At 38.2% G+C, this 26,354-nt stretch overlaps 1 protein-coding gene across 2 annotated transcripts in view; it reads right to left on the bottom strand.

Annotated features, from left to right (window-relative positions):
- Positions 1–26,110, bottom strand: part of STAM (signal transducing adaptor molecule) — a 75,362-nt gene extending 49,252 nt beyond the window's left edge. Inside the window, exons 1-2 of one of the 2 annotated variants that reach the window (XM_049881901.1) lie at positions 25,870–26,110; positions 13,379–13,463 (exon numbers count right to left, since the gene is read on the bottom strand). In XM_049881901.1, the coding sequence (XP_049737858.1) occupies positions 13,379–13,463; positions 25,870–25,909 (125 nt within the window). In that variant the 5' untranslated portion in view covers positions 25,910–26,110. Of the gene's footprint in view, positions 1–441; positions 515–13,378; positions 13,469–25,869 lie in introns of those variants that run through there. The other variant, XM_049881902.1, reaches the window with a different exon arrangement.
- Positions 26,111–26,354: the final 244 nt, after the last annotated feature.

The following is a 26,354-nucleotide window of genomic DNA, read 5'->3' on the forward strand; positions in this document are numbered from 1 at the left end:
ACACATAGCCTTCAGAGGGTGCTCTTATCTATGTAATCCTCTCTATTCCCATTCCTCTCCCATCATTCTCACCCATTTGCTTTCTATGATGCCATAATTATTATACAAAACAAGCTACCTCATACTTGGAAGTAAGTGAGAATTAAGGCGTGAACCCTCCTTAACCTTAAGACACAAACAAGGCCATGTCATTGTGCTTTCTTTTGCAATTAAGCATTTCCCAACTTCACATACAAAATACAGATTTCGTTGAACATGAAACTCAAGGTAAATCTGGAAGAGATAGTTTTTTTAAATAAATTTTATCCGTAGTAACTCCGTTGATCTAGAAATTTTAGAAAATTTTCATTCTTGCTCATTCATCTTATCAAAGGTACTGAGAAAGTGAGATTTCACCACATACAGTGTTATATGTATATATCAGTGCTAAAGGATACCAACCCTTATGATTAATCCAATTCGGTAAGCAATACCAGCAGGGTGAATCACCTTCTCCATACAAATTACAACGGCACTGTGAAAAAATATTCAACAGGCAGTAAATAAAGTCATAACTTTCATTAAGTAATATTTATTAGTTACCTTCTAGGCAATAAGTACTATAAAAGATTTTAGGAATAAAGCAGTGACTGAGAGGATAGTGATCCAGCTTCCTGGAATTTATGGTCTAGCCTGGTACTTTTAAATACAAGTTAAACATGTACCTGGTATAAGTTACAGCTGTTATGTGAACTATACTTGGTTTGTCCAACTTTTACATAAACCACGATGTCATATTTAAAACCATGAGTTTCAGAAAATGCCATTATCTTTGTTTTTATGAACTTTTATAAAGTAAAAATTTTATTATCGGGTCATCTGTATAGAACAAAACCACAAAAGGTCACCATGAAATCAAATCTTCATGACTTCCAAACCAATTAAGATAGCTTATGTGTTAGCTGTTTATATTTACAAATATGTACATACTTGTAGATCTTTCTCACCGAAGAACAATATTTTTCTATGTAAAGAGCCATAAATATTAGTTAAGGGAAATAAAGAAATCCCTACATCACATTTTGCCATTCAAGTTTTCAAGGACTACGTGTCTCAAGTATCAAAAATGGGATTTGCTATTTTATTTATTAGGAATCTACTCTATTTGGGGACCTGGTGGCACCATGGTTAAGCATTTGGCTGCTAACCAAAAGACCAGCAGTATGAATTCAATGGCAGGGGGTTTTGGGGTTGGATATGAATCCACCAGCTGCTCCTTGGAAACCCTATGGGGCAGTTCTACTCTATCCTATAGGGTCACTATGAGTCAGGATCAACTCAATGGCAATGGGTTTGGTTTGGTTTGGTAGTGTGTTCTAACGATGAATTTCACTGTTTTGCTTTCAAGTTCAAAGTTCTGATTAAATATTTATAGACTGTGGATTTACAATAAACTTTACCCAAAGAATATGGTCTTTATCCTTGGCTCCTCTTAAACCTTGTAATTTCCCCAGTGACTGGAGTCTTCGTTATCCATGACAGCTCCAGACCACATCTGAGGGTTTGTGTTAATGGTATCTCTAGAGTAGGGGCTGGCTAGCCAGAAAGCCCCATCGGTTCATATCAGCCCAAACTGAGGGGCTGGAGATTTAGTTCAACCACATGGCAATGATTCAATCTGTCATGTCTACATATGAAGACCCCAGTATAAAACTGCTAGACCTGGAAGCTCCATGAGCTTCCTGATTAATGTTAGATATTAATGCACAGGGGGTAGGGGTGGGGGGGGTTGCACCCTTTGAGACATGAAAGTTCCGCTTTGGGATCCCTCCCAGACCTTACCCAATGTGTCTCTTTATTTGTATCCGTTTTCCTAGAATAAAACTGAAATCATAAATGCAGTACTCTCCTGAGTTCTATGAGTCATACTAGCAAATTACTGAACCACAGGGAGTTAATGGGAATCCATGAATTTATAGTTAGCAAGTCAGAAGTATGGAGAGCCTGGGGACTCAAAGCTTATGGCTGGCATCCTAATTGGGTAGAAGGAAACTCCAAATTTGCAGCCCACAGGTAAGAAGTGACTGTATCGTGGAGACTCCTAAGTTTGCAGCCAGCATCTGAAGTCTTGAGCAGACTTGGCAGTCTGGAAGACTGTGCCTTTTAATTTGTGAAATCTGACCTAGCTCTGGCAGTAAGGGTCTCAGGAAGAAGTACAGCATTTACACAGTTGATTTCAGAGAGGCCATTTAGATTAAGAGTTAGCTGGTATGTGTCAAAGACGGCACCCACAGAGAGATACCCATAATAGTTGATGTCAAAACAGAATGGATTCACTCATATACCTAATAGGCCTCTGTGGCAGACTATGTATCGCAAAGATAACCACAACAATAGCTCTCTTCCCACATGCTCTTCCATGTGCCCCTGCCACTTCTCCATCAAATTTAATAACCATCTCCCTGAATCTGGGCTGATCTCAGTGACTCATGTGACTAAGAGAATGTAGTGGAAGTGATATTTCAGGCTTTCAAGACTATAGTTCGTATAAAGCCATGTAGAGACCACATGGGCTTCTTGGGGCACCTGCTCTTAGGATGCATACCAGCCATTATTCTGTGAGAAACTAAAGCTACAGGCAGAGGCCACGTGAAAGTGTTCCAGTCGAACACCCCAGCTGAGAGCTCAGCTGACTGCCAGCATCCAATGCCAGCCATGTTGAGCATTCATTCCATGACTCCAACCCCAGCCACTATCTGACTGCCACTTCATGAGAGACTCCATGCAAGAGCTGTCCAGTTATTAACTCATAAACTATATAAGATAATAACTTGCCATTAAAGGCACTAAATTTTAGAATGGTTTGCTACGTAGCAATAGATAACTAGAATAGCTTCTAACAAAGTGTGCTAACAATTGTTAGCTTTGAAGGGTACTAAATTGTATTGTTTAGAATTGTTTGGGTTTTCTTTTCACCTTTATTTAAAAATAAAATGTAATCATAATATGTACAACAAATCAGCTTCATGTTTATGAACACAAATTAGAAAAAGAATCAAGTGTACAAAGTCGTTTCATGAATTTCATCACAGATCACTTTCCTCAGAAGCACTTTGTTCTCTGGCCTCCAACCTCTCCAGCATGCTCCTGTCTCTAGTTCTCTCTCACCCTGCTTTACGCAGTAAAAGCTTACTCATCTTACAAATCACAGCTTAAACACTGCTTCGACTGAGAAGCTTTTTCTGACACAATCACACTGTCCCTCAACTGCTCCCCTACATCAAGCTGAGCTCAGAATCTTTGGTATTACAGCTGCAGACTTAAATATCTAACTAAATGTGTCAGATAATAAGTGTAAAATAGCAGTTTAACACCTACGGAGCACTACTTTGTGGTTGATGCAGACAGTTTGGCCCAAGAATCTGTGCTCTTAACCACCACATGATAAAGCTTCTGCACTAATCACCTCTGTTCAGTTGTGTATGTGTGTGTGGAACTGTGTATCTCCCTGCCTTGAAGACTCCTAAAAGCAGGGTTCAGGCCTACATTGCTCATCTTTGGCTCCCCATTTCCTAGCCATGACCTTTGAAATTTGAGAGAAAGTATTATTTAGCAACTACTGTTGCTCTCTGGTGACTAATGTTAAAACATTTTCATTCTGAATAGTGCCTAAAATAGTGCCTTCAACATGGCAGACGCTTAATAAGTCACTGAGCTAAATATGAAAAACACACTTCTCACTGTTGGACATGAATTACTATTGAGAATAACTGAATAATTTTGATTACAAAGTTCATTATCAACTTCTACCTATGTTCCCTGGAGTTTGTTTTCTAACTGGAAAATATACACGCTTTCATAAAATTTACTTCTCAGAAGTATAAGACTGTAACAAGGGGAAAAATACACAATAAGTAGTGCTGGGAGGAGAGAAGGATGGGAGGAAAGAGGCAGATGGCAGTAAACGGCAAGTGTTTTTTTTAAATATACACTAAAATAAAGTCTACCAATGGTTTCATCACCTAATACTGTCGTCTTGCTTAGCTGTCACTGAGTCAATTCCAAATCATGGTAACCCCATGTGTTACAGAGTAGAACTGCTCCACAGGGTTTTCTTGGCTATAATCTTAACAGAAAGGAGCCCTCGGGGCACATTAGTTAAGTGCTCAATTGCTAATGGAAAGGCTGGCATTTCAAACTCACCCAGTTGCTCCACAGGAGAAAGACCTGACAATCTGCTTCCATAAAGATTACAGCCAAGAAAACGCTGCCACACAGGGTCGCTGTGAGTCGAAAATCAACTCGAAGGCACCTAACCACAACAACAACAATCTTAACGAGAGAAGATCCCCTAATACTAAGGGTATTTGATTCTTTCTCTCAAAAAACTTCAAGGCCCCATTTTAGTATTTTTAAACGTTTTGTAAGGCATATCCTCTGGTTTCCTTATCTTGAGATGGGAAAAGAAAAAGATAGGGGCCAAGGATAGGGTCAAGGACAAGGAAAGAAGAATTATCTCTTACCTTCCCTGTTTTCCAATCCAAAAACAACTGTTTCTTTTAACTTACCATTTGATAGATGACCACAGCATAAATTATGCTATTGCAAAAATCATCGAATAGCAATATTTCCTAGGGTTAGTTTTTCAAAGTCAGGGTGTAAGGCAGAAACTGCGGTTAATCAATTTTCCCTGATTCCCAAGTTATTTGCTGGAGAACATATTAAGCTATCTCTCAAACACGTTCAGTACAGCTGACTTTTCTTCAACTATCAAAGCATAACTGCTACTTTGAGCATCAGTTGAAGAAGTTGGCTTGCACATAGGACTATGTAGTACAAAATATACACACTCTAAGAAAAATTACACTCAGTGTAATTCGGTATTCATAACATAAAAGTAGAAACTGTAAACTGTGAAAACAGCACACATGAGCTCACTAAATGGACTGCCATTTAGTTTTTTTTAAGGGAAAAAATCTTGAGGGACAAAAATATATATATATATTTAAATCCACTAAGTTAAACATGCCTATGATGCAGATCAATTCTACAGTTAGAGGATCAAGGTAAACTAAAACTAATAATTTTGCCTTCCTGCATTCCCCTTCCAAAGAATAATAAAATTTCAAATTTCTTTGAATGGTCCTGAGTAAATTTCAAAAAATGTCACTGAATTATATATAGACTTCTGTCTACTTATAGGAGGCCCATGGATGGTGCAAGTGGTTTGTGCTCGGCTGCTAACCTAAAGGCTGGCTGTTCAAACCCACCCAGCACCACAGGAGAAAGGCCTGTTGATCAGTTTCCATAAAGATTACAGCCAAGAGAACCCTGTGGAGAATTTCTACTCTGCACACAGGGGGTCGCAATGAGTTGGAGCCGACTCGATGCAACCCCATCCGCTTCCAGGTATGCTTTTGTACAGTTATGATATAGACAGCTCAGCATTAGGTTCCAATCAGATAGTGAGATTACCTGAGAGATCTTTCCATTAATGAGAGAATAAAAACAGAAAGCAAGAACATTTAATAATATTGTTGGATAAAAGAGTCAATATTTATGACATCTTATGCTTTATAAAACTTTTTGAAGTCTCTTATTTCAAATATGTCCCATCTTTATATTTCATTTGGGAAGTACTTTAATATCATATAAACTAGGTTTAAGCATGATAAAAAGGTGTTCAGATACTTAAGTAATGCTAAATTAATAACATATAGATCAGTTTTTCAAAATGAGAATACCACCTCTTTTTCATCCCCTTCACAGGCATGACAGAATAAAAAGACATTTTCTGAGTGTACTCCAAATATAAAAGAAAAATGGTAAAACAATAATAATTAAAAAATAAAGCACAACTAATAAATACGCTTGCACAACTAACCTCTAATCACCCATGAAGTGGGACAGGAAAAGTAGAAAGACACTAGCAGTAAGTTTCTATATAGGTACACTACTAGGTGTTCAGGGCAGATATAAAGTCTTTGTAGTGTAAGACTGTTCAGCATGTTGTATCTGGGTCCCTGTCTACTCAATGTCACTAGTAACCCTCAGTTAGTGTGACAACAAAAATCATACCTAACCAAGTAATACCACCTGAGTTGAGAACTACTGCTAGACAAAAAAGGTAACGTGATACAGTAGAGAAAGTATATGCAGGATTTGAAGTCTGACAGAGCTCATCTGTAAGATGGGAATTACGTTTCCTTACATTATTGTTGGCTGCTGTTAAGTCAGTCCCCAACTCATGACAAGCCTGTGTGTACAGGAAGAACTACTCCATAGGGTTTTTTTTTGGCTGTAATCTTCAAGGAAGCAGGTCGCCAGGTCTTTCTCCTGAAGTGCCACTAGGTGGGTTTGAACTGTCAACCTTTAGGTTGCAGGCCAATCGCAAACTGCTTGCGCCACCCACGGTTCCTTTCCTTAAAGAATCCTAAACATGAATCAGATTTCTCATTTGCAAAATGGGAAAATCAACAGTACCTACAGCTGTTGTGATGATTAAGTAAAAGATGTTTATAAAGCACTTAAACTGGACCTGGTAAATAATAACCAATCAATAAATACTGACTCTTACTCTTAAGATCGAGCAAAATTTCATTCTGTTATACATAAGGTTGTCAGCAGTTGGAGCCAACTTGACGGCAACTAACAATTCTTCTTCAGAGAATAGCCAAATTAATCTAGAGAACAATTATAAAATTTTAATTTGTTATTGTAAATACTGACCTTTCACAATCTATTTTTACATATAACATAAATCAATAAAAACTAAGAGGGAAAAGCTATTTATTAGGTGAAGATATGTTAAAGAAAACTACCACTATCATTCTGAATGTTCTGTTGATTTCTAAACAAACAGAGGCTGTTCAGCCCATCATATGACCTAACCGGCTGAGCATTCTTTTGTACTTACTCATACACTGGAACTGCACACTAAAAATCATGTGAATATCTTGAGAAGTCAGAAAAAATTTTCTAGACATATTTTTAAAGTTAAGTCCAGCATATTCAAACACTTCAGGCTTAAAAGAAAAACCTATAATTTATATAAAGCAAATAGGGGTTACATCTACTAGGTTTTCTGTGATTGATACAACAATTAAAAATTATTAAATATTTTGTTAAATTATCAAATAATTATAAAAGTATGTCAAATACTCTACATGCCACTAGTCAAAATTGATGCTAAACTAGAAATGATTACTAAAGTTGTCAACTTAACAATCATCGTAATACTAATGGATATTAAAAGAAATACATTTCTAAGATCCACGGGATATATTTAGGAAAAATTACAAATACAGAAGTACATATAATATGTAACTCCTTTTGTAAGAATGGGGGAAAAGATATATTTGTATTTCAGTAAAGAAACAACGGAAAGACACAAAAGAAGCTAATAAAAGTGGTTTCCTAAAGGTGATGGACGTGGGAAACAGGAATAGCAGACAGACTTTTCAATGTTCACCTTTTTATTTAAATTTTTGAGCCATGTGAATATATTACCTATCTTTTAAATAAAAATAGAAAGATATATTTTATGTAAACATATGTACTTCTTTAAATAAACAAATACACGTACATATGTACTCGTGGCTTAAAGAACAGGGAAGCAAGGTTTTTTTGCTTGCTTGTTAAGAGGAAAAATTGAGGAGTGTTTTTTAAACACTACTTGGAGCTCTATTTCTGGGCCACAGTTCTGAATGAACAAAATTTCACAATAACAACTTTTTTTTTCCTGCTTAGAATTTGAGATTGTTTTCCAAGCTACCACAAGTCTAAAACTGAAAACTCTTAAAAAAAAAAAAAGGGGGGGGGGGCAAAAAGGATTTTTAAAAAATAATTTTCTTAAGGAAAAATGGTTCGAAATAATACAAAATTTTATTTTTACACTAAATAATTCAATAATATATTAGTGGTTACAAATCATTCTGATTTAAAACACACACACCTTTCTGAAAGTAAAATAGTTTTCTGAACGTTTTCTACACTACCCTTGAATATGTCCTCTTAAACAGATTTCTACACTTTATAAAATTTGAAATTTACAACAAAACAGCATGCTAGCTTTTGAGTAACTTAGACTGTTGGCTAGTACACAAATTGCCTTATGAACTGTACGTCAATCCACTACCTTCCTTATACTTCAACCTACCCTGTCTAAACTTGTCTTAGGAAAACTTGTCCCCTTTCCCCTCTCACTCCAATTACATGTCTGTGTTCTCCAATGCACATCAGGTATCTAGAATACTTTACCGACAACCTACAACATTGTCCAATACTCTTAACCTGTCATCAGAATCCCATACTATCTAACTAGGTTCCCAGATAACATAAACCAGACCTGTATAAGTTCTCCATATAAACTAATTATAAAATGATTAATTTTCTTAAAAATTTCTCCAACTTTTTAAAAAATTGTTTCAGCTATTCTAGTTCCATTGCCTTTCCATGTAAATTTTTGAATCAGCTTGACTACAGACACTAAAAAATTCTACTGCGATTTTAATAGGAATCATATTAAACTTACAGATCAATTTGGAGAGAACTGACATCTTCATTGTGTTGAGCCTTTTCAACATGATTATGGTATGCCTCTCCTTTTACTGAGGTCTTCTGATTACTTTTATTAGCATTTTGTAGTTTTCAGCATTCAGATCCCATATTCTAGCTATCATTTTTTTGAAGCTAATATAAATGGCATTTTATTTTTAATTTTGATTCCTAGTACATAGAAATATGATTATTTTCTACAAAAGTTGCTCACTGACATTGGCTACATACTTCTCAATAGGTGAACATTCTCATTATTTCCATTCTGGTTGTTCTGTTTGTAAAGATTTTTTTTTTTTAATGACATATTAAAAACTCTACCTTCAGTATCCCACAGTTTACTGCTCCCCTGAAAAGAACCTTAATGATTTTCTATTATTAAGCTGGTCTGAGACTATAACCCAATTCTGTAATGTTTATCCACTAGACACAGTAGACGCAGTGCTTTTGTTGTTGTTGTTAGGTGGCGTCGAGTTGGTTCCAACTCACAGCGACCTTATGTACTACAGAACAAAACAATGCCCAGTCCTGTGCCATGCCTAAAATCGTTGTTATTCTTGAGCCCACGCTGCAGCGACGGTGTCAATCAGAAGTAGACTGCCATTGAGGGTCTTCCTCTTTTCCGCTGACCCTGTACTCTGCCAAGCGAAATGTCCTTCTCCAGGGACTGATTCCTCCTGACAACAGGTCCAAAGTATGTAAGATGCAATCTCGCCATCCTTGCTTCTAAGGAGCATTCTAGTTGTACTTCTCTCAAGACAGATTTGTTCATTCTTTTGGGAGTCTGTGGTATATTCAACATGCTTCGCCAACACCACAATTCAAAGGTGTCAATTCTTCGGTCTTCCTTACTTGTTGCCCAGCTTTCGCATGCATATGATGCGAATGAAAATACCATGGCTTGGCTCAGGTGCACCTTAGTCTTCAAGGTGACATCTTTGCTTTTCAACACTTTAAAGAGGTCCTTTGCAGCAGATTTACCCGATGCAATGCATCTTTTGATTTCTTGACTGCTGCTTCCATGGATGCTAATTGTGGATACAAGTAAAACGAAATCCTTGACAACTTCAATCTTTTCTCCATTTATCATGATGTTGCTTACTGGTCCAGTTGTAAGGATTTTTGTTTTCTTATGTTGAGATGTAATCCATACTGAAGGCTGTGGTCTTTGATCTTCATCAGTGCTTCAAGTCCTCTTCACTTTCAGTAAGTCAGGTTGTGTTATCTGCATAACGCAGGTTGTTAATAAGTCTTCCTCTAAATCTGATGCCCCATTCTTCTTCATATAGTCCAGCTTTTCAGATTATTTGCTCAGTTTGTCATACTGTGGGAGACTGCATTGCTGTAATTCTGGAAGCTATGCCACCAGTATTCAGATACCAGCAGGGTCACCCGTGGTGGACAAGTTTCAGCTGAGCTTCCAGACTAAGACAGACTAGGCAGAAGGACCTGGCAGTCTACTTCCGAAAAGAATTAGCCAGCGAAAACCTTATTAATTAGACAAAGTGCTTATGGCTCACAATAATGTTAGGGTTCTAAGAAAATGTTTTAATTGCTTTTAAAATAAGAAAAAAATGAACTCTTAGGTTGAAGAAAATGGTTTAATATCTAATATTAATATATATGTCTATATAACAACAGTCATAAAATATTTTATTTTTTATGGAGGAAGGGGCCTGTGAAGACAAAAGTACTTAGGGCACAGAGAAATCAAAATGTGACCTTGATTACCATTTGCTTTATTAGATTATCAAGGTACAACAAGAATATAAAAACACAACTCAATATGTATCACACTGTTTTTAAAAAGCAATCATACATTTAAGCTAATATTGAAGGCTTTAAATATTTTTTAAAACTTCAATAATAGAATGGTATCTCAGTTAATTAAATTTTTTAAATAATTCTATTAACAGAAGTTGTAAAGAGTAATCCCATTTACACAAACACAGAAATACTTGATAATTAAGTTAATGAGGATTTAAAAGAACTATAGAATAGTAACTATTAAGGGAGGAAAAAAATAAGTGTAAGGGAAAAGGCAAAAAAGGAAGAAGAGAAGGAGGGAGGAAGGGAAAAAGCACTGATTAAAAGAACAAATAGAGCCACTCCTCACTACTTAATTTAATAAAAATGAAAACGGCACCTAAGTAAATTCATAAATTTAATACAATGTCACATAATATTCCCAAAGGATAACTCAAATTTTAAGAAATATACTGATAGTGGGCATGTTTAATTAAAAATATTTTTAATAATATATTAGTATATGTAAACCTATCGATACTGAATAAAAACAAAAAAAATGACAAATGAAAAAATTTTTAAAGTGACAAATTAATAAATTATTAATATGTGAGGAAACAATAAAATAGGGAAAGAAGTAACTAATAAATGCTTCTGGTATAATTGTGTTAATGTAAAGAAAAACAAATTGATCTCTATACCTTCATTACGCACCATAAGAATTTCAGATGGGTTACAAATTTGTTTTTTAACTAAAAAAAAATAGAACATTCTAATAATTCAAGCAGCCAATCAAGTGATTATAGAAAGTGTCTACAAAATGAAGACTACAAAAGTAAAGATAAAATGAAAACCAGCAGAGTGAAAAGGGGGAGGAGGGATTTTGCAACTGGAATGCTAGATAAAAGCTGTTTGTCTCCAACAAACAGGGATGGATCTAGGTTGATATCCAGTCCTCAAGAGACAAACTGTCACAAAATATGACCTTAATCAAAAGCAGACAGAGTTGCACCCGTTTAACGTTTAACCATGTGCCAGGTACTATTCTAAATATATACACTAATAATTTCACAAAACAATCCCCACCAGGAAGTAGGTACGATTTTTCTTCTTACGCAACAAACTAGCAAACTAAGGCCCAGAGAGGTAAGTAACTTCCCAACGTGACACAGCTAAGTGGTGGTAGAGGATTTGAACCCCAGCAGTCTCACTCCAGAGTCCGTGCTCTCAGTCACTCAGCTATGCGGTTCCTTCCTGTATACAACAAAAATTCATGGTCCTTTCATTCTACAAATCTAAGTTTACTAGATATAAATGACTATATTACAAGACAGAAACATGAATAAGAATGCTTTAGATAAGATTGTTTCGGGGATTCAGAGGACCGTGATATTATTTTCAGTAAAGGGGATAAGAAAATTTTTTGTGGAAAAGGTAATCTCTAAATTGGACCTGGAAGGATACGAAACACAGAGGTAGAAAATGGGAAAGGAAAGCATTCCACACTGAAGGAACACGATGAGCAAAGACATTAAATTAAGATAGGAAAGCACTGGAAAATCAAATACTTGAGTTGAAAAGAATGATATGTAAGAGAGAAGTTCATGAAAAATAAATCATTCAGAGGAGTAGAGAGTTTAGACTTAATCCAGTATGGAAAGTAGGGAAGTAACATGGTTACTTACAGCTGTTAAATGGCAACTGGATATAAGAATTGGACAGAAATGAGACTGAAATGGAAAGAAATGTCAGAGGTAATTCACTAGCCTAGGCATGGTAAGGTATGTCTCAAGTAAAGCGAGGCCAACAGAAACAGAGAAAAAGGAATGGATATGTGGCACACAGTGGTTTACTAAAATTTCAATTAAATTAGTGAACTAACAGGGTCAGAGAGAACAAGATTTAATATACTAAAATGTAATGACCACAAGGATGAGGCCAATTTAGGAGAATCTTTGGGGGCCTGACAGGGGGTACACACTAGAGGCCAAAAAGGGCTAGCATGAACGGGGGGAGAAAGGCAAACTACTCCTGCCTGATTTGGCACATGATTAAGTATTTAAGGAGACTTTACTACATCAACCTTTTCAGAAATATTATGAAGACAATTCAGTAACAAAATAAATGGGGAGGTAACTCTGAGGTTTTAAGTGCAAATGACAGAATAATCTTGCCACTAACAAATACAGGAAACGCAGGAGAAAAAACAGGTTTAAAACAAGAGACATGAGTTCACGTTTCTAGATGGTGAGATTAAGGTCTATATAGTATGATATCGAGAAACAACGCTGGGTCCACAGCACTAGTGCTTGGGTAAAAAGAATCAGCTCTGAAGATACAGGTGTCACCACATACGATACCTGGAAGTTGTGCGTTTTCAAAAGAAAAAGTGTAGACAACAAAAATGGGCTATGGAAAGTTTAAGGAACATCTATATTTAGGAGGGCAGGAGGAAGTGCCAAAGAAGTATCCATCAAAGGGTTAAGATTACCACTAGAAGAATTAAGTATAATATAGCAGTGCTCCCTAACTCTTTTAACATAACATATTCAAATAAAACAATAATATTCATTTGGCACAATGGGGTGAACAGGACTGCTAACAGCTAGATGTTATAAGTCCAGGACTTAAGGAAATTATTAATTCGTATACCAGTTAATCCACTCATGACAATGTACAGAAAGCACTGTAATCTAGGCCAAAAGTTCTGGTCTCTATTTCCCTAATCTGTCTCTCAATCGTCACTGCCGCAGATGTGATGTGAAGGAAAACACTCAATAATCATGAAACTTGGTAATTAAGAAATCACTAATGACTCTAAAAATGAGTGAAGAAAGCCAGATTTCAGGAAGTAAATATGGAAAGTAAATATGGAAAAGGGTGATTAATTAAAGAACCAACATTTTTACCAGTCATGTTACCCTAACTAGTTATAAAAAGTAACCTAAAAGGCATGATTTTTCAAGTCTTTCTAGCAAAAACATTCTCTTTTTAAATTAAATTTCAATTATAATATACTTTACCTTCCTAATCCTTGTTTTCTTCATGGTTATAAAAAGGAAGAACAAAAATCCTTTTTTTAAACTGCAATACTTACCCAGTGCGAGACTGACCAACTTTATCACAAATATCCAAAATGAGGCCCCAGTCCTCAGCGGTATTCATCTCACTGGTTGCTTTCTCTACAGGTTGTAAAAAGAAATTACAAAAACATTATAAAACAAATCTTCAAAAGGTTTATAATCACTTTCAAATTACCAAACTATAATATACCCAAGTATCAATACTAAATCAGGATGTTGCTGTTATTGTTGCTAGGTGACAGAGTCGGCTTCCATGCACAAGTGAATGAAATGCTGCCCAGGCCTGTGCCATCCCCGTGATCAGCTGTGGGTCACACTGTTACGATCCACAGGGTTTTCACTGGCTGATTTTCGGAAGTAGATATCTCGGCCTTTCTTCCTGGTCCCTCTCAGTGTGAAAGTTCTGCTGAAACCTGTTCAGCATCACAGCAACAAGCAAGCATTCACTGACAGACGGTGGTAGCTATGCATGAGGTGAACTGGCCAGGAAGTGAAGCTGCGTCTCTCACATGGAAGGCAAGAGTTCTATCACTGAAAATAGTTGCCAGCTTATCTGATTATGAGATGTTTAGGCTCACTCTTTAGAAAGGGAGGCTTGCTCTTCTTACCTGTAACAATTATTTTCCCCATTCACAATTCAGTTGGCTTTTACTTATTGTAAAAAATAAATCATTGGTTTTTCTATATTAAAAAAAAAATGTTTATATACAGGTATACCCTCATGTGCAAATAGAAAGATTAAAATAAGTTTTATTTTTTCTATCTAAAAATCGTTGGCTATACTTGCCAGTAAAGGAACACAGGATAAGCATGCTAAAAACCAAACCCATTGCCATCGAGTCAATCCAGATCTCTATCATCATGTTTTAGATAATTATTTATTTTATTTGAGATGGTTTCTTGTGGGGGTGGGGGGATGAAGGAATGAAAACCAAACTTTGACTGAATAGTATCCCTTAAAATTTAGAAAATTAAAAACATCAATAGAGGTATAGCAGACCGAACAAAATTATCTAATTTAGCTCCTACCTTAATTACAATAGGAGCCCTGGTGGCGCAGCAGTTAAGAGCCTTGGCTGCTAATCAAAAGGTAGGCAGTTCGAATCCACCAGCTGTTCCTTGAAAACCCTACTCTGTCCTACAGGATCACTATGAACCAGAATCAACTCAATGGCAATGGGTTTTTGGGTTAATTACAATAAAGGGCTTTTTTTTTTTTTTAAGGCAAACACACAAGGACAAGAACATTAGAGGAGATAACAGCAACAGTATCTGGAAAGCTGTGTAACAAGATATGCATATGGTAAGCAACTTAAAAGGCTCAGGAAAGGTGAACCATATACTGGCAGTAAGAAAAAAGGCTTAAGAACAAACCCGTTTTATATCTCTGAATTCTCTAAAGGCTCAAGAACTGGTATCAGAAAAAAATTTTTGGAATTGAGGATGAAGAGGAAGGACAGCTTAAAGTTAGGGGATTGGATGAAAGCTGTTTGGGATTTAGGGAGGTCCCTACTTCATCTTCCCTACTCAAGGTCATTAGTAACTATCCCCCACAACCCTCTCGCCCCGAGCAAAAGAGTGAGAGTTTGTTTTCTAGGAGTCAAGCAAAGTTTCTCTGAACTGGGGAACACCTAGCCACAATTGAGACATGGATACCAAAAATAAAGGAATTATGCAATTACATGGAAACCCAGGTGGCGTAGTGGTTAAGTGCTACAGCTGCTAACCAAAAGGTCGGCAGTTCGAATCTACCAGGTGTTCCTTGGAAACCCTGTGGGGCAGTTGTACTCTGTCCTATAGGGTCACTTTGAGTCGGAATCCACTGGAAGGAAACAACAGCAACAATAAAAAAAAGCAATTATATGAATGTTGAGACCTGCTGTGTAAAAGAGTTAACACAGCAGGCCTATTATCCTTTGAAAGGTCAGGTGGCCCTTGGCTGGTGTCTGGGAACTTGGATTTCAGGAGGGTTCCCACCATTCCCATAACTGGTAAGAGTGGCTCACTGAGCCTAAACTGCTAGTGCTGAACACCAGCTTTCCTCCTGTGAGTCTGGAATTTGAGTACGTGCTAAGCAGACAGTGACTACATGATCTACCCGCAATAAAAATCCCGGGCACTAAGTCTCTAATGAGCTTCCCTAGTTGTCACAACTCACTGCTGGAGGAATTAAGTGTATCCCAAGTGACTTCACTGTGAGAGGGCCCTGGGGAGCCTGTACATAGGTTCCCTCCAACTGTGCCCTTTTCCTTTGCTAATTATGCTTTGCATCCATTAACTGTAATAAATCACAGCCATGAGTATGACTACATGCTGAGTCCTGTGAGTGCTTCTAGTGAATCATTGAAACTGGGGGTGATCCTGGGGATCCCTGCAACACCTACCCTTCAAGAAGCCAACCTATATTGGTCACCCACCATCCCCATTCAGACATTCACCTTCAGGCAAAACTTCTCTGGAAACTCTAAGTCAGTCCAAGAGGAAAGACCGAAAGATGATAAAGATAGTATGTGGGGGGAGGGACAGTGGAAGTTCCACAGGCCCACCCCAAAGCTCAAAGTCAACAAGGCCCAACTTCAAGATCAGAGCTTCCAATCTGCTTTGTATTTCTCCGGTATGAACTACAGGCAGATAACTAAGGATTATTAGCTATCCGAGAAAATCACCTAACATAAGATAAGGGACAATTAAAACAAACATAGGAAGGAAAAAAAAGAAAAAAAAAATTTAGAAGAAAGAGAGCCTATGTAGGAGGAAAAAAAACTTCCAAAAAAACTATCATTAATATCTTCTGAAATGACAGCTGTACAGAAGTGCAGGGTAATCAGTTTTGGCTGGAGTACTGTAACTCAAATTCAAACATCACCAAGATCCTCACTAATATTCTCCCTTTTTTAACCTGAGATGGACTGGGTGAGGGGTGGGGGGGAGGGAGTGATGGTCTATACCAAAATTCTTATCTTTAACGACGGGCGTTATGGATTGTGTCCTCCCAAAAAGATAATGCTGAAGCCCTAACCGCTACACCTGTGACGTGACCCTGTTTGGAAATAGGGTCCTTGAAGATGTTATCAGTTAGGTTAACACGAGGTCATACTGGAGTAGGATGGGTCCTAATCCTATATAACTGGTGTCCTTATAAAACAGGAGAAGACAGAGACAAGAAGACAGGGTGCCAGGCCCTATCAAAAGGAGCTTAAAATGTAAAAGAGAAAAATGAAACCAGCAGGTAAAAGCCTAAATATAAGACAGAAAAAGTGTCACAGAAAAAATACAGAGCCCTAAGCAAGCTGAAAGACAGGTAAAGAGCCTAAGCAAGGCAGAGAAAAGTTTCAGGGAGTATTCTTGATATGTTTGGAAACTAAGACAGAGAGAACAGGAATAACAGTGAACTCCTCTGCTTCTATTTAAGTGAATCAAGTCAAGAGTAAAGTTACAACACAGAAAGAGAAGTATAATAGAGAACGTAGCCTGGCTGAAATCTAGACTACTTTCTAAAAGGTTGGAATAATAGGAGAGAGCCACACTAAAATCTAAAATACCAGGTGAAATGTTTATATTAATCCAAGAAACGTCAGAGAGCCAAGAAAGGGTTTAAAACAAGGGAATAATCTGATCAGAGCCAGACTTTTAGAAAGAATTAATCTATTGCCAACGTGTAAGAATGATTTGAAAGAGGGAAAAGAGAAAAACAATAAGAAACTAATACTACTCAGGAAACTAAATGGGTTGCTTAGAAAGCAAACGTGGAAATGCTGTTCAATTTTTTTCTGGCTGGAGTGTACACCAAAAGTATAACTGAGTCAAACAGTTGTAGAACTGTTCAAGCCTCCATATTATATTGTAATGTCCTTAAAAACAATAACAATTTCTACTTTGGCAGTATTTTCAATATCCATGCTCTCAGCATAAGCACTTAATAAATGCTAAATCTAATCATGCATCTGCAATATGAATCCATAAAAGTTATAGAAACACATAGTCCCATTGCCATTGAGTAGATTTTGACTCATAGTGACCCTATAGGACAGAGTAGAACTGTTTTCTCCCGTGGGGCGGCTGGTGGGTTCAAATCGCCAACTTTTTGGTCAGCAGCTGAGCGCTTAACCCCTGTGCTATCAGGGCTCCTTAGAAACACACAGTAAAACAAAATCAAAACCAAAACCAAACCCAGTGCCATCGAGTCGATTCCTATTCACAGCAACCCTACAGGTCAGAGAAGAACTGCCCCATAGAGTTTCCAAGGAGTGCCTGGTGGATTCAAACTGCTGACCCTTTGGTTAGCAGCCGTAGCATTTAACCACTACGCCACCAGGGTTTCCAGAAACACACAGTAAAGACCTTTAAACGTACCTAGTTCAACCAAAGACACAAGCTACCACCAATGACTGCCCTGACAGGGAACAGAACAGAATCCCTGACAGAGCAGGAGAAAAGTGGGGTGCAGAACTCAAATTCTAGTAAAAAGACCAGAGTTCATGGTCTGAGACTAAAGGAACCCCAGAAGACATAGCCCCTGGACTCTTTGTTAACGCAGAACTAAAACCATTCCCGAAGCCAACTCTTCAGACAATGATTAGGCTGGACTGTAACACATAAAACGACACTCATGAAGAGTGTGCTTCTTAGTTCAAGTAGATACACGAGACAAAATGGGCAGCTCCTGTCCAGAGGCAAGATGAGAAGGCAGAAATGGATACGAGCTGGCTGAGTGGACATGGGAAATCCGGGGTGGAAAGGAGGAGTGTGTTGTCATATTATAGGGATAGCAACTAGGGACACATAACAATGTGTGTATAAATGTTTCTTTGAGAAACTAATTGGAACTGTAAACTTTCACCTAAAGCACAATAAAAAAAAAAAAAAAAGTATGTAGTTGAATGGTGTTCAAATTTTACTTTGAAATGCAGACATACTTTTCAAAAAAAAAAAAAAAAAAACTTATCCTAAGAGAAACTCAGTATGTAAAGCAAATCCAAGCAGAGCTGCTCTGATTGAGGAGTCTGAGAGTCCTGTCCCACAGGCCTTCAACCCCTCTGAGATAAAAAAAAAACATTGAGAGTCATCTTAATCAACGTCCCCTAGTCTAACATTTACTTTATTTTAGAAAAGGAAAGCAAGTTTTTACTTTGATCTGGTAGTGCATTTAATGGACTATGCTCGACTACTAACCTAAGGAAACCCGGGTGGGGTACTGGTTAAGAGCTACAGCTGTTAACCAAAAGGTCAGCAGTTTGAATCCACCAGGAGCTCCTTGGAAACTCTATGGGATAGTTGTACTCTGTCCTATAGGGTCACTTTGAGTCGGAATCGACTCGACAGCAACAGGTTTGTTTTTTTTTTAATCAAAGGTTGGTGGTTCGAACCCAACCAACTGTGCTGTGGAAGAAAGGCCTGGCAATCTGCTTCCATAAAAGTTACAGCCAAGAAAATCTTATAGAGCAGTTTTACTGTGTAATACATGGGTTGCCATGAGTCAGAATCAACTTGACAGTAACTGGTTTGGTTTGGTTTTACTGACTGGTAACCAAAGAACCTGTTTTTGGAAAAATCACAATGCATTTTTTTAAAGGAACATACTTAAAACCTAAAACCTAACACCTATTTAAAAACTTATTAAAACATAACTATTGAAAACTTAATAGTTAAATAAAAAATGTCTGGCCTGTGTCTGAACTAGTATAAACTGTCTGTTATCATAATTAATATGCTCTTAAAGCTTCTAAATTAACAGCATACCTAGGAGTGTCTTGTACAGATGTTAGCAGCTATAATGCTCTATAAGCACTTATGAACTACCTTCTTTACTTTCCTACACATAAGTCGGATCAGCATCTGATTCAAACTCATATATATCAGAAATGCAACTCATCTCAGAGCTCTAAAATTGTTCACATAATTTACTGATGTTCCCCAAGATCAACAAACGCAATAGCACAGCTCCTTTTGATTATAAAACAAATATTTTTAAAATCAGAAAAACTATTAATAGCAGTTTAACATGGTTTTCTGAAGAGCAAATGAACTCAAAAACAATTATTTTCTAGGCAAAAAATAGGGTTTGTGGGAAAGAGAAAGCCAACAAACAAAATACGTAACAAAGCTTCATAATGATCTCATTTTTTTTCTGTTTGCCCCCAGTACCTTTTTTTTTTTTTTTTACTGTACTTTAGATGAAGGTTTACAGAACTAGCTTCTCATTAAACAGTTTGTACACATACTGTTTTATGACATTGATTAACAACCCCATGACATGTCAACACTCTCCCTTCTCGACCCTGGGTTCCCAATTAACTGCTTGGTAGAGTTCTTTATCTCTTCATTTGACACTTAGGGTTCCAGGACTGATATCTGCCTCTGTTTTACTTAATTTTGGGGGTCTTTGCTGTGAAGGGACAGCGTGGTGCTTCTGTTTATAGCGCCATATTGGCTTGGCCTCCCATATTAATCTCATTTTATTCTCAGGCTATCCTCACACTAACTCTCAAAAGGGATTTAGAAATTTGCCCAGCAGTAATCAGCAAATGTGCTGCAAAAGACCTCTTTACAGTATGAAGAAGTAAAATGCCACTTTGAAGACTAAGTTTCTCCTGACCCAAGCCACGGTATTTTCAGTCACCTAATACGCAAACAAAACCTGGACAATGAAAAAAGACTGAAGAAGAACTGATGCATTCAGATAGTGGAACTGGCAAAGAATACTGAATATATCAAGGACTGCCAGAAGAATAAACAAATCTGTCTTGGAGGGAGTACAGGCAGAGTGCTCCTTAGAAGGAAGACGGTGAGATTTCAACTCGTTTACTTTAGACGTGTCATCAGGAGGGGCCCAAGTGCTGGAGAAAGACATCACACTTGGTAAAGTAGGGGGTCAGCAAAAAAAAAAAAAAAAAGAGGGAGACCCTCAATGAGATGGATTGACACAGGGCTGCAACAATGGGCTCAAACACAGTAATGATTGTCAGGATGGCACAGGACCGGGCAATGTTTTGTTCTGTCATACATAACATAGTTCCCTGTGAATTAAAGCAAACACCACTGCACCTAACAACAGCAGCAAATCACACACATAGCCTCATTTGAATTTCAAGAGTCTTCTCCTTGGATTGGAGAATTTTTTCCGATAAGCAGCTACTTTTAGTTTTCTCAAGATTTAGGACTGCCCACGGGAGGTGGGAAAGGCTGACAAGATGACTGCCCATCATGCTCAGGCTGAGGGGGAAAGGACTGGAGATTCAATCAGCTTGGAGATTAACAGTTCCTTAAGAACGACCATTAAGAAAAACAAGTCTTAAAGCCATTATCCTCTTCTTGAGATTACTGGAGACAATTCTTCAGAAAGTCTCATCAAATGTCCCTGTCTCTCCTGGTTATTGGAAATTGTATCTACAACAAAGAAAAGCAATCTGAAGCTCTGTTAAACAGAAAGAGAAGCAGGTATCAAAGGAACACCATGGAAGCACCTCAAAGAAGAGCACAAAATAGAGATGATAACCTAAAAAGCATTAGAAAGAACAGCTTTCAGGACAGGTGAAATAGGAAGAGAAGAAAGAATAGCACTTCTCAGTAATCCAGCCAATATCAGACCTTAACATACCTATATTCAGAACTTTTTAATTTCTCAGAGTATGTTTTGACAGTAACTCACTATACACCCTAGAATCTGAGTGGTCCCCAAAGGTACCACACCTATTTCTAACTTTATTATAAAAGGAACTAAGATGCTTATGTTGCTTACTATATGCCCAGTTCTATGTTAAGTGATTTACATGCCTCATCTTAAAAAAACACTAATGAGGACTAATGAAGAAAAGGATATGTCAGGCCAGAGAAACCACACCAGTGGTGCAAAACCAATTAAGTGTGAAATATGTCTTCAGGAAAGTGATGGAAGGTGAGACTGGAGAGGTAAAAAGGAGCCAAATGCTAAAAGGGCTTACATGCTACGCTGAGAAGTTCAAATGACGTGAAAGCTGTAGAGATTTGCTGAAATATTTTAATCGGAGGAGTCATAGGATTACATTTATATTTTAGAAATATCACTGTCAGCAGCCTGGAAAATGCCTGGCACAGACTTGAGGCAAGGAAAACAGAGGCTCACTAACAGTTGCAGTAAGAACAGAAAGCATGGGAGGGAGGGATGAGTGGATTCAAGAACTCTCAGGAAAATAAATACAGACTACTGCAATACCAGAGTCCTTGAGGGCATATTCATCATGCCCTCATAGTAACCGAAACACCAAACCCATTGCCATCGAGTCAATTCCAACTCATAGCGACCCTACAGGACAGAGCAGAACTGCCCCAAAGTCACACTGATGGTAAGCAGCAAACCTGGGATTTGAATCCAGCAGTGTGGCTCCAGAGTCTTGAATTCTTAATTAAAAAACCCAGTGACCTCGAGTCGATTCTGACTCCTAGTGATAGAAAGCTAAATTGCCTCCTAAGACTCCAAGGGAAAAAAGAGTCAAAAGAGAAGTGGCTCTAGAACTGAGCCTCAGGGCAACTGACATTTGGAAGTCACAAAAAAAGAGAAGCAAGAAAGACTAATAAGGAGCTAAGCAGAAAATCAAAAAAAGTTTGTTGTCCTGGAAGTCAAGTAAATACTGTATATCAAAAGGAGTGCTAAGACATTAAGAAAGAAACAGACTAGAAATCAACCTTTGGATTTGGCAAAATGGAAGTCACCAGAAGCTGTGAAAAAAAAGCTTGTTGAAATGAGCTATTCTTACAATTCAAAAGTTGAATTACAGCAAGAAATATGATGTTCAAAAAGAGAATCATTTATTCAGTAAGTATTTATTAATAATAAATTAATAATTTGTTATATTAAATATGTTAGTAATAAATTAATTATAATTAATAAACTGAATGTTTATTAGTGCCAAGCACTGGCCTAGATGCTGGCGATCTATCAGTGAACAAAAACTAAAAAAACCAAACCCAGTGCCGTCGAGTCGATTCCGACTCATAGCGACTACAGGACAGAGTAGAACTGCCCCATAGAGTTTCCAAGGAGCGCCTGGTGGATTTGAACGGCTGACCCTTTGGTTAGCAGCTGTAGTGCTTAACCACTACGCCACCATGGTTTCCATCAATGAACAATCCAACAAAAACCCCTGTCCTCATGGGGCTTACATTTAGTACTGTGTTTCGGCATTTCTTTCGGGAAAAAGCAGCTGCCAGCATTTTTCTTTACATGAAAAGTCATATAACATAAGTCAGTGGATTTCTGATTCACAGTTTCAGTGTATGAATAAAGCTCAGGATAATTAATTTGGTAGAAGTGCAACTATATACAAATAATTAGTAATTATAACATATGAGTCAGTGGGAGTTACTTTAATATTGAAATATTGGTGGACAAGTGTGAAGGAATTCTGTCAAATAAATTCTACATACAGCATTCTACAGGCTATACTAGTACCAGGTTTAACATAGGCACCTATTTGACTCTGTCCAAGGATCATTTACTGACAGTCTCTTTAGGGTCTTCTCAGACTAACCTACATGGTATGTCAATACATGGATCACGAGAGAATTGATCCAAAGAGCAAACATGACTAACTTGAAAAAGTAAACTTTTCTGGAACAAAACAACATCAAGAAACTTATTGTCTAGCAGGCGCAACTGACATTTTCAATTTAAGGAACATTTATTAAGCACTAATATGTGGCAATCTCTAAAACAGCCAAAGGACATAAGATAAGCTACTGCCGTCTTTAATGCTAAATAATTTGATAAAGACAAAAAGTTGTTACAGGAGTTTGGGAAAAAGTAGAAATTACAGTGGGCTACAGCAGAAGGTCTCAACTGGGAACGATTTTGTTTCCCCAGAGGACATTTAGCAATGTCTGGAGAATTTTTTTTTTTTTTTCATAACTGGGGGGCACTGGCATCTAGTGGGTAGAAGCCAGGAATGCTACTAAACATCTTACATTGCACAGGACAGGCACCCACTACAAGGAATTACCTGGTCCAAAATGTCTATAGTGCTGTGCTGTTGAGAAACCCTAGGATAGAGTAATCAGGAAATGATTCAAGTAAAACAAGTTGGATTTTGAGTTGGTCTTAAAACATGAGGATATGTAGAAAGGTAGAATAATAGAAGCAAAAGCACAAAGACAAGAAGGAGCCTGTGCTTGAACTGGGTGGTGCAGGTAGGGAAAAGATTTGATGTTTAGAAATGTACCTGAATCCAATGGAAATGCACATTCAAAAAGTCAGTAGCTTATATGGAAACCAAACTTACTGGATTCATTGAGACTATAGGAGACCCCTAAAGTGTTTAAACCTTCAACCAAATCTATCACATGAAGCCATGATTACACTAAACAACAATTTAGCTCAATAAATAAAGAAGACTTGTCTTGAGCACTGCACTCTTAAAAAGAATCACCTATATGAGTTCAAAGTGACAACAGTTAATCTAAAGCACAGGCGACAACTTTAAGGAGAATCTAAATTAATGGTGATATAACAACATAGGTAGAGATAGTAAAAATGGTGACTGTGAAATATGTAACCAATGTCACTGAACTGCACATGTAAAGACTGTGAACAGATGTATGTTATGTATACTGTCATCAAAAAAAAAAAGTAGAACAAACTGGTGATTAGGTAGTTGGTAGCTAGATGATATATGGTTATGAAAACTAGATAAAGGTGCTAGAGACAAATGACACAAGTATTAAGAAGTTGTTTTAGGCATATGCCATAAAGATTAATGTAATGAGGTGTAAAACTGCTTTAGAGCAGCAACCATGTCTTGGTCATCATCGTATCTCTTGTCTCACTGAGCACTGTGTCCCATAAATAGTGTATGCTAAGTGTTTATAAAATTAAATGCAATTTTCCAATTAAATATTTATTATTATTATTTTTGTTAGGTGCCGTCAAGTCTGTTCTGTATCATTAGTGATGACTAAAGTTCCATCCACTGCTGAAATTCAGGATATCTTTTTAAACTAGGACAAAAAAAAAAAGCTATCATTTATTGCCAACTATATAAAGGCCCTATAGTAAGGCCTCTACACATATTATTTCATTTAATCACAGAACAGAACGATGCGTTTTGCCCCACTTCAAAGATGAAAACATCGGGACTCAGAGTTTAAGTAACTTTGGCAGTGTTAAGATTGAACCCTTTTCTAGTCTTAACCCAAACCTCCAAGCTTCAGTTAAATGCTCTAAGTGTTAAAAAAAAAAAAAAAAAGTAAACTTCAACACCCACCTTTCATAATTAAAATATGCAAGGATATATAAACTCCATAAAGTTTTACTTATACATCTTTATGTTCTAATTATTAGTCTCCTTAAGGACATGGTATTTGGCACACTTCCACAGTTGTATGCCAAGGTTAATTCCTACATACATTCAAATCATTCCAAAATTCTCTTCCAGGAAACTCAAACTCCCGTAATTATTTCCTTCAGATCAGAATGATTATAAGCAAAAAGTTGGCCCATTGAATCTGTATGATGAAACCTAATACAAACGATTCAGAAAATGGCGAAAAATCGGCATTTCAAATTCCTTTCCAGATTCAAGGTCCTCTTCCATACTCCTTAAAGTCCAGAGACCTAGCCTAAAAAAGGCACCAAAATGGGTCAGGTCCTCAACACTGTTTCAGCTACTGCCAAGTATTTCATCTTCATCTCCTGCAACGTTTTCGAGATTCTACCCTTAACCAGAAGAAGCTCCCTCCTCCAGATACAGTTACAAAAGAGATTTTTAAATCCTCTAAGGAACCTTTTATTATACTGAATATAACAGGAACTGACATGGACTGGATATACCATGTCTGTCTTAGAAGAAGTACAGCCAGAAAGCTCCCTGGATGCGAGGATGGCGAGACTTGTCTCGCATACTTTGGACAAGTCATCAGGAGGGATCAGTCCCTGGAGGAGGACATCATGCTTGATAAAGTAGAGGGTCAGCGAAAAAGAAGAAGACCCTCAACGAGATGAACTGACAGTGGCTGCAACAATGGGCTCAAGCATAACAACGATTGTGAGGATGGCGCAGGACCCGACAGTGTTTCGTTCTGACGTACACAGGGTCGCTATGAGTCGGAACTGACTCGACTGCACCTAACAACAAGGAACCTTACCTAAAATACTCTGCTAGACCTAGGCGTTTAACACTTGTCCAGGTAAACACTTTGCCACAAGGTTATAATCCCACTTTTGCCGGTTCTTCCGGAAGCACTGTTCCGGCGCCAGATGCTCCACCAGCTGTTCCTCCCAGGCTCTCTACACCAACCCCTTAAGCAATGCTTTCAATACCCACAGTCCTACCTCAAGGCCTATTTCGCAGTCTCTCTGAGTCCCATCCTAAGAGGATGCGCCAAGCCCACAATCTTCTCCAAACTGTTAAGGAAGCAGTCTCTGGACAGGGGAAGACCTCGGCTCTGGCCTGGGACTCCAAAATAAATGCAGAGAGCGGGCAGAGCGGGACTGCAGTCTAGTGGGGGATGGACAGGGAGCGGCAAAAGCACTTACCAACATCCTGATCGAAAGGATTGGTGGCAAAGAGAGGCATCTCCACTGCGTGCCGAGGTGTCCACGGGACTCCCCCTCGACACCACGGGAGTCAGGGCGCGAAGCAGGAAGGAAGACTCCTCAGGCAAAGACAGCAGCAGAGGCGGACTCTACAGGGTCGGCGACAGCTCCTCCTCTCACCCACCCCCAGCAACCGCGGCAGCGGCAGCGGCGGCGGCGGCAACAGCGAAGAAGCCGAGAAGGCCCCGCGCGCGGAGCATGCCGGGAATCTGAGTGCCCTCCCTGCTGCCTGCCTGGAACCCGCCCCGCCAAATCAGGCCCGTCCAAGCGCCCCCGCCGCCTGACTCCCCTTTTTGATGAGTCACACATAAGAGTGGGAGTAATGCCTGTGTTTTCTGTTTTTCCCTTAGTCGGGATTCTCCGCAGGGCGGGGTCCTCCGGGCGCGCCGAAGCCAACAAGCTCCACCAGGAGTCAGTCAGAGATT

The sequence above is a fragment of the Elephas maximus genome, chromosome 4 (assembly GCF_024166365.1).
Source record: "Elephas maximus indicus isolate mEleMax1 chromosome 4, mEleMax1 primary haplotype, whole genome shotgun sequence".
In the NCBI taxonomy this organism is placed as follows: domain Eukaryota; kingdom Metazoa; phylum Chordata; class Mammalia; order Proboscidea; family Elephantidae; genus Elephas; species Elephas maximus.